Here is a 10,002-nt window from a genome sequence, read left to right on the forward strand (position 1 = left end):
TTTCAAGACAGATTCTTGGCTTGAATTACGATAGATCGTTTTTTATTCTAAAAAGTTGTATAGAAATCCAAAGCTACTTTTGATTTCCCACAGTATAGTAATACCAAAACAAGTGTGGGAAGATCATATTTTTGTACTAAGAAATCAGTTGAGAAACGTTTAAAAAAACATAGATAGCGATAGTATAGTTAATGATTCTTTCTTCATTTTTATCATTTAACAGACATTTTGCAAGAAAACAAAAATCAGGTTCTTAGAAAGGTAGTTGGTACGTTGGTAGTTCTGTTCTTGATAACCTAATTCAGCTCGAGAACGATAAGCAAGAAAGCGTGTTGTGTCATTATTTTTTTATACATAGAAAAAGCTTATTATAGGCTAGTTTGGGCTCATGAATTCATTAAGCAGGCCCATAGGCTAAATTTAAAGGACAAAAGTTTTGGAATTGATGCTGGACAATGCTATTTAATTACCTACATCAATCAAAACTAGAGCCATGGGTCAATATATACGAAATCATATTATTGAGTTAGGACTAAAGTGAATAGCCTACACCATTCAATGCCTTTTTTATGCTGATTACAAATATAATAAGCATTTCTATTGGAAATGAATTTCAGCCCCCCCCCCCTATATAGGCTATACCTGACCGACCCCGTTATTGGCTTGTATAGGGGGGGGGGGGCTGAAATTCATTTCTTATAGAAATGCTTATTATATTTGTAATCAGCATAAAAAAAGGCATTGAATGGTGTATTCACTTTAGTCCTAACTCAATAATATGATTTCGGGTCAATATATACCAAATCATATTATTGAGTTAGGACTAAAGTGAATGCACCATTCAATGCCTTTTTTTGTGCTGATTACAAATATAATAAGCATTTCTATCGGAAATGAATTTCATCCCCCCCCTATATATGCCAATTCAGGGTTAGGTTAGGTATAGTCTACATAGGGGGGGGGCTGAAATTCATTTCCAATAGAAATGCTTATATTCATAATCAGCATAAAAAAGGCATCAAATGGTGTATTCACTTTTGTCCTAACTCAATAATATGATTTGGTATATATTGACCTGATTTTGTATATATTGACCAAGCCATGGCAGAATATTCCTCTGGCAAACAGCAAGGAGATCTGATCTAGCCTACAGGCTATGTAGATGATTTGTATGAAGCTAAGAGGGTAAAGTTATACAAAATCATATTATTGAGTTAGGACAAAATTGAATACACCATTAAAAGAATTTTTTTTTGCTTATTACAAACATAGTAAGCATTTCTATTGGAAATTAATGTCAGCCCCCCCCCCCCTATATATGCCTCTTCAGGTGTAGGTTAGGTATAGTCTATATAGGGGGGGGGGGCTGAAATTCATTTCCGATAGAAATGCTTATTATATTTGTAATCAGCATAAAAAAGGCATCAAATGGTGTATTCACTTTATTTCTAACTCAATAATATGATTTCATAGAACTTTACTGCTAAGAGAGGAAAAGAAATAATAAATGATAAATAGAACCAAAAAAGGGTGAGAAAGGGGTACATGATTTGGTAAATATTGAGCAGCTCATATTATTGACCTACAAATAAAGTGAACATATTACTAGATGCCATTTAGGTAAAATTCTACTTTAACTACTTTTGGCTATCTTGGAAAGGGGTTAGGTTAGGTAAATGAAACTTTTAGGTATGGGTCTACAGGCTAAAGTATGTCCCGGGAAGGTATTTTGAAGTACCTACCTCCACTCCTTCACCCTCTAGAGGGTCCTGAAATTTGCCTACATGGCAGGTCATCCTATTGAATTTTTGACAAAACAACATTCTACCTTAATTTTCAGTTTCTTTTTCTCTGGCTTTAGGCCTAGTTCTGAAAATGCAATTCTTGTTATTAGAGTAGAATTTAAAACCTTATCAATGTTGTTTTTTTTATTTAGGAAATGTATTTGATATCTTCAACACCTTTTAAATTGGTATTGAGCAAAGTTGTGAAGCTGAAAACAATTTTGTTGTACTTCATTTAAGCAAAAGATCTATTTTGCAAGGTTTCACTTTTATAACACAGGTTTTTAAAGGTCATCAAAGGTCAGGACCCCCTAAAAGGAGTAGGAGTAGAGGTAGGTTCTTCAAAATACCTTCCTGGGACATACTTTAGCCTATAGACCCATCTCTTAAAGTTTCATTTACCTAGCCTAAACCCTTTCCAAGATAGCCAAAAGTAGCTGAATAGAATTTTACCTCCATTTATTATGTTAGTTCTGAATATAATATTTGCTTTTCCTGCAAATTCAGTTTTAAGCCTTTTTTGGTCCCTTGAAAGCAATATTTTCTTGGGTGAGCAATGTTTGACTATTAAAGTCATTGATTCTTTATACTCTTAAGACACAAATATTGTCATTTACTCTTATATAGAAAGTACTATAAAGTCAAACAAAAGACAATATTGTGTTTTCTTTAAACATGGAGAATGATATAAAGTCTTCTGTATGACTTTTTAAACAACAAATTATTATAGAGAAGTATGAATAAAGTTATACAGAAGACTTTGGTTTTCCTATTTCATATAAGATCAACTAAAATGTCATACAGAAGAAATTATATTAGCCTACCCTACTGATACACAGAGCAAACAACAAAAAGTCATGCATATGGCTTTTTATAGCCTAGGCCTACTACAGGATTTCATATATAGAGCAGCCTAAATAAAGTCATACAGATGAAATTTTAGTATATCATTCTACTATAAAGCATTATGAATAGTCATACAGATGGCTTTCTATATGTCCTACAGAGTCCTACATGATTTCGTTTAAAGAGCAGCCTAAATAAAGATGACATTTTAATATATCATTCTACTATAAAGCATTATGTATAAAGTCATACAGATGACTTTATGCCCCCTGTTATTATAGATCAAATATGAATAAAGTCATACAGATAACTTTTTATACCTCATACTATTATAAAGCAAACTTAAATAAAGTCATACAGATGACTTTTTATACCTCATACTATTATAGAGCAAACATAAATAGTCTTACAGATGACTTTTTATACCTCCTGCTATTATAGAGCAAACAAAAACAAAGCCTTACAGATGACTTTTTATACCTCATACTAATATAAAGCAAACTTAAATAAAGTAATACAGATGACTTTTTATACCTCATACTATTTTTTTTTATTTATTTATTTATTAATACCAAGATATGGTAAGCTTTAACAAGCTTGTTGCACAAAACAATTATAAAAAAATTTATAACAATGTCAATGACATAACAAAAACATACAGTAACTGAAAACATTGGAAACAATATTACTGAAACATACAATAGCATACCAACTTAACTGAAACATATCTGTTAATAATTGAAACCTACCAAAAAGTAAGCCTACAAAATAACTATCACACTGTCACAAATCAGCTAATACAAAAGTAAAAATATTCTCAAAATGGATTGTGATAGGACCCAGTATAGAAATCTGTAGAGGCTAAACTACTTTTGAAAGACTGGACTGTGGTACTTGCAACTATTTCTGATGGAAGTAAATTCTAAGTCTTCTACACTCGGCTAGACAAAGAGTTTTAGCCTAATCTTTTCTGTGAACATGGTGGGTAAATTTTGTGTTGGTGTTGACAGGTACTACTGTATTCTGTAAAAGTGAAAAAGTGAGTTGGGGTGATATTATCAATATTCCTAACAATGCTAAATGTATTTATTACATCGGCTCTATCACATCTGAACTGGAGAGAAGGCAACTGTAGTCTTTGCATTCTCTGGTGGTAAGGTAGATGACTCAGGTATGGTATGAGTTTGGTGGCCCTACGTTGCACTCTCTCAACCCTCTCTCTATCTCTCTTATTAAGGGGATACCATAGTTATGAGCAATACTCAAGTACTGGATGTACAGTGGATACATAAAGTGAAATCAGTGAATGAAGATTAAACTTAGAAAAAGTACACCTTAGACGTAATAATTGGTAATTTGCCTTATGGGTGATGTCTGATTACATGTTTATTAAATTTGAGACTTGAATCAAAACAAATCCCAAGATCACAAACATATTCTACTCTTGAAATTAATTTACCAACAACAAAGTAATGGTAATGTTGAGGGTGTCTATGCAAATAGTGCACAGCATTGCACTTGGTTTCATTAATGAACATAGAGTTTGCAGTACACCACTGGCCCAGAGCAACCAAATCCTCTTGAAGTAAAGAAATCTCATGTTCACTCATGACTGGCCTGTAGATTTTTACATCATCTGCAAACATTTTTATGGTCAAATTCCTAACAATGCCTGGCAAATCATTGATAAAAAGGCAGAAGAGTACTGGCCTAAGACAACTGCCTTGTGGAACTCCACTTATGACAGACATAGGTGATGACAAAGCATCACCTACTGCAACCTCTTGGTTTCTATTTGTAAGATAATCTGTTATCCATGCTTTAGTTTGTGGGCCTATACCATATAGTTGACATTCGTTTATCAGAAGTGGAATGGAAATTTTCTTGAATGCTTTGGAAAATTCAATATAAATACAATCAAACAAAATACCATTATCAGCCATCAATTGAAAATCATGAATCACCTCAAGAAGTTGCGTGTTACAAGATCATTGTTTACAGAAACCATGCTGAGCAGAATGCCATAAATTATTTTCCTCAAAATGTGCTTGGATTCTACTCACCACTATTTTCTCCATTATACAGGAAAAGATTGATGTATTTGAAATTGGTCTGTAATTATTGAAATGGGACTTTGAACCATTCTTGTACAATGGCCTAATGATAGTTCTTTTCCAAGCTGAAGGACATTTACCAGATGAGAGACAAAGATTAAAGAGATATGTGAGTGGTCCAGCAAGTTCATGTAACATCACATTGGAAAATCCATCAATATCTGGTGCCTTTTCTGGATCAAGATTTCAGAGTGTCAGATAAACCTGCTGGACTGTAAACTGGAGGACTGTAAAATTCTTTTGTTAAATCTGGAGGAATAAACTGAGTGTGTTTTGGTGTGTGTTTGAGTAAAAATTGAACCAAATACCTTATTGAAAAGTTGTGATTTTGCAAAATTATCATCTATATGTAATAAAGTTTTGGGATCTATAAAGGAAGTGGATGATGGGGGTTGTGAAACTTGATTCCTTCTCACATATTTCCAAAATCTTTTTGGGTAACTTTGGACTGATGCTATAACATTTGTCTCCACCTCTTGACAATTTAAATGAAGGAATTTAGTTGCTCTATTTCTAGCTCTTATAATTTAACCAAGAATCTAAGGTTTTAAATCTTAAATGATCACGCCACCTATCACCTTTTTCTTTTAGCATTTGTACAATATACCAAGGAAGGATCTGTCTATTTTTGAAAAACTGTCTACTAGTATATATTGGTACATATTGATCCTTACCTTCTATAAGGGCCTGCTTAATAAAATCAAAAGATGCATCAACAGTAGCATTACATTGCTGTAACTCCTCTTGTATAGAAAGAGATGAAATAAAATCTGAAAATGCAATGTAATTTCCTCTATCATAACCATATTTGGGAGAATGATTTGGAATATCAGAACAACCTACCACACATTTAGTGATATCACCAATACCAAATGATCACTTTTTCCTAGTAGTGGCAAAAATTCAACGCTAGCAATATCATCTGGCGATTTTGTAATTACAAGGTCTAAAACTGAAGGGGTTAAATTAGCGTGCAAATGGGTAGGGTTTTGAATGTGCTGATACAAATAATGTTCTTGTAAAGTTTCTAGGAAATGATTTTCAAATGACTCATCAGAAAGTTGTGTTGTACCCAATGTCCAATCAATAGAAGGTAGGTTAAAGTCACTGACTACTAGAAACTTAGAACTAGATAAAGAGACAGTAGACAAATACTGCAATATTTTTCTATTATTAAATGAAGACAATTCACAAACACTAGGACTATTATAAATGGCTACAACTCTAAAAGCAATTGAGGACCCAGGTAATTTCACATGAACTACTAAGGATTCACTTATAACTGAAGAGATTGGGTAATTAACTTCAATACACTTTAATGAGGTATGAACATAAATGAAAATTCCATGCTTATAATTAGTATTTATAATGAGATTATAATCAGGCACTTGCTGGAAAAATACATCTGGGTGCTGACAATTCTTTAGTAGTGATTCTGTAATAACAATAATATGGGGTTTGCAGCTTGATATTAGGGCATGAAATTCATCAATTTTTGTAGATAAACAGTCTGCGTTTGTATACAGAACAGATAAATTACTTATCTGTTAAGTTTGCTATTACAGAGCAAACTTAAATAAAGTCATACAAATGACTTTTTATACCTCCTGCTATTATAGAGGAAACAAAAACAAAGTCATACAGATGACTTTTTATACCTCCTGCTATTATAGAGCAAACAAAAACAAAGCCTTACAGATGACTTTTTATACCTCATACTAATATAAAGCAAACTTAAATAAAGTCTTACAGATGACTTTTAATACCTCATACTATTATAGAGCACACATATGCAATTCTAGGTATATATTTACACATTAGGGGGGGGGTGCGGGTATATATTCTGTGAATATATAGGCTCTAAGAAATTCATGAATTTCTTAGAAAAACAAGCAAAGAGGTGAAGTTAAAAGCACTCCCTGCAAAATGTATTAACCAGGATTATTCTACATAATATGGAGCAAGAATTGTTTTCTTAATATGTCTCCTTTTGTCCAGCTGGACTACTAGGCTTAAAACACTGGTTGGCTGGTTGGCTAATTTAAAAATTTGTACATATATACACTCTCAAATTAGCCATCTGGTGGTATCCCCTTTTTATACCTCATAATACTATAGAGCAAACATGAATAAATTCTTACATATGACTTTTTGTTGTTTTCTCTATGTATCAGTGGGATAATATAATTTCTTCTGCACGACATTTTTTTGGATCATATATTAAATAAGAAAGCCAAAAAGTCTTCTGTATAACTTTATTTGTACTTCTCTACAATAGTTTGATGTTTAAAAAGTCATACAGAAGACTTTATATCATTCTCCATCTTTTCTATAGAAATAAAATTCCAGATTTGCATACAAGTCCAGTGGACATTGTCCATCATGCATCAATCCAATCTTTTGTTCCCTTAGTTCTATGACCAATCTTTCACACATTAGTTCTGCCCTAGGAATGACATATGGATGGATGGATGGATGATAGACTTATATATGAACAAGTGAAATGACGACATTTTTATACAATTTTAAAAAGGACTTGTGCCAGATTTGCCTATCACTTTCTTCAACTATCTATCTTGGCTTTTTCTACAATTAGCCCATGGCTTGGTGCATGCAACTACCTGCAATTCTATATGTATAGAATCCCCACACTTACATTCTATATGTAAGTGTGGGGAGTTTAAAATGGTGCAGATGTTCTTCATAAGGTATTTGCTACAATCCACCAATCATCTTAGTTGCTCTGTGCTGTACTTTTTCCAGGATTTCTTTAATTATTTTTTTTTTTTTTGAAAAAATAGACATTTCAGCCTCAATTCATGGTCAAATCAGTACATTATACAATACTTATACTTATCTTGTTCCTATAAATGTATTGTTTTTGATTTAACCCTTACCCCCCCCCCCCCTGATGGATAAATATAGTCTATTCTTACCCCACATTGGCATAATCTTTGACAAATATTTTGATTCAAATATGTCTCATAAACATTGCCAGTAGATTTCTAATCTTGGATATGATGTAGACAGGTTGGATTAGCTGATTGCTGGGACTGGGCTACTTAGGATCAGCTGACTCCAATATAGGAAAACTATTTTTTTAATCTTTAAGCTTAAACCACAGTTATTCTTATATCCTAGCCCTTTTCCTTATGAGCTATATGAGCCCATAACCTTATGAGATTAAATGTATCCGTGATAGAGCCTATCTATGGTTCAGATGCTTTGTTCTAACTTAAAATCTCATGTTCAAGATTGGAATGCAATTTAAGGGTTGGCTCAAGCTTAAAGTGTATGTCTGCAGTTAGGCTCCACTTACAACTACAGCACATTTGAAATGGTTTGTGCTGTTTTATGGTTAAAATAACTAAGCTAATCACTCACTTGTTAAGAAATTTTAGATGAATCAAATTGTCAAACAATCTACTTTCTAGGTGGTATAACAATGATTCTAAGTTATTTTGCTGTTGGAAGTGGTGATTAGATGTCTAATTCCTGGGTATCTTACTCTATCCTGAAGAAAACTAATTTGAATATTTATAGCCAACTGTATAACTCACCCTTCATGGGGGGGGATTTGTTAAAGGAAGCAATGCACTTTTACTAGTTGTGTAAGTAAGTTTTCATTATTGTTTTGAAGTTTGTCTCTTCATCAAAAGTTTGATCAACAGAAATATCATCAGTTTCACCAAAATTCATAAAGACAACAAAAAACTCCATAGAAAGTTTGTATCATCTTATGACATAACAGCTTTGCAAAAATACATTGATACTTTAACCAAGAACCTTCAAAACCTTGCTCTTAAATTCAATGCATCAAAAGTTCCTATGGATATGGAAGAAAGAGACTGCTCTATGTCCCCCAGCTAACAATAAATGACAAAGAAGGCCACGGAATACCACTGAAACTTATTGACTCTTGAAATCTCGGTATCATTATTGAGTTCCAGTTAAAATTTTATGGTCATCCTTGGATGACAATAGCTTCTGCAAAACTGTAAGGGGGTTATCAAATAAAATATAGGAATGTGGTTTGGGGTTCCTATAATAAAGCAGAGTCAACTGCACTTAAATAGGTCCAAGGATGTAACACCAAACCCCTCAAGTTGTAAAATCAGAAACCTTAAATAGTTTGAAGAATGGTATAGACTTGTTTTGTAGAGAATGTTTTTACATACATGACTCAAAGACTTGAGTTTAGTAAAGATGACACATAAATAGGAAGCTAATTAGATGACTTTGACAATTAGCTGATAGTCATCTGGAGAGCACTGAAACAGGACATTTCCCTAAATCTTGTTTAAATGTAGAGGAAATGATAGAGTGTGAAGTCTTTGTCAGAAAATCTCTCTTAAAAGAAAAATTGATGAGTGAAAAGTTCCTAGAAAATGTATTTTTAGGACCAAAATTTTCAGCAGGCTTATTATTGGGCCAATTGTTTTGGCAGAACCTTGGTATGGGCTCCATTCTCTGTAGAAAAAATTGCTTTCATTGATAAATATAACAATCTATAAGATGTTTATGCTCAGTTTTCTTCCAACCAGTTATTTTGGATGTCTTAGCACTATGTTTTTTGGCCTTTTTTCTCCAGCTTATCATTGTTTATATTTTTAGGTAAAAAAGAAATTTATTAGCCTACATATGGGTGAAGATTTGGATGTAGATGCAATGCTGGATGCTGCACTGAGAAAGGTAAGTGTGTGCATCTTTATTTATTTAATATCTAAATAATTCAGGATGCATTTCAGTGGGGATGGGCTATATATCCAATGAATAAAATTGGCTGGATAAAGGTCTGAGTGACTTAAAATCTCTTGAAAAGCAGGGTCAGCAAAGATAAAAATTATTAGTGTTTGATTGGGTGCTTTCCAACTGGCAGTTCACATTAAAGGGTTAAGGGTGAATATTTTGTTCTTAGTAATCTATTTTTTCAGATAACATATTGCTGATTAGGCATGAGTTGTTATCTATGGAATATTACTTCTGGGGAAATTAGGGTTGGTTTGAAAAGTATCCTTTGTGATACCAAAGTATTGTTCTGGGTAATTTTTTATCTTGTCTTTCTGGTTATCAAAATTAATTTTTATCATTTCAGCTGTTAGCTATTTTTTTTCATTTTTGTCTCTTTTTTTATTCCTAATATGTAAATTCCCCTGTTTTAAATTGAAGTTTTCCGAATAGTATTTAATTGTTTTACTAACACAGTTCATTTTTTCACACCAGCTTTTGTAGTGTCCTTCTGTGTTAACTTAAACCAA

The 10,002-nt window shown here is 32.8% G+C and overlaps 1 protein-coding gene across 6 annotated transcripts in view; it reads left to right on the forward strand.

Moving 5' to 3' along the window:
* Window positions 1–206: 206 nt before the first annotated feature.
* The window catches only part of Caper (RNA-binding protein 39-like protein Caper), a 47,516-nt gene continuing 37,720 nt past the window's right edge, over window positions 207–10,002 (forward strand). For 2 of the 6 annotated variants that reach the window (XM_089098164.1, XM_089098167.1), the window contains exons 1-2: window positions 216–261; window positions 9,359–9,436. In XM_089098164.1, coding sequence (XP_088954290.1) covers window positions 9,386–9,436 — 51 coding nt within the window. In that variant the 5' untranslated portion in view covers window positions 216–261; window positions 9,359–9,385. Of the gene's footprint in view, window positions 269–8,217; window positions 8,356–9,358; window positions 9,437–10,002 lie in introns of those variants that run through there. The other 4 variants (XM_089098168.1, XM_089098169.1, XM_089098165.1 and 1 more) reach the window with 4 other exon arrangements.

The sequence above is a fragment of the Artemia sp. Qi Xiang Cuo genome, chromosome 12, assembly GCF_049724085.1.
Source record: "Artemia sp. Qi Xiang Cuo chromosome 12, ASM4972408v1, whole genome shotgun sequence".
In the NCBI taxonomy this organism is placed as follows: Eukaryota; Metazoa; Arthropoda; class Branchiopoda; order Anostraca; family Artemiidae; genus Artemia; species Artemia sp. Qi Xiang Cuo.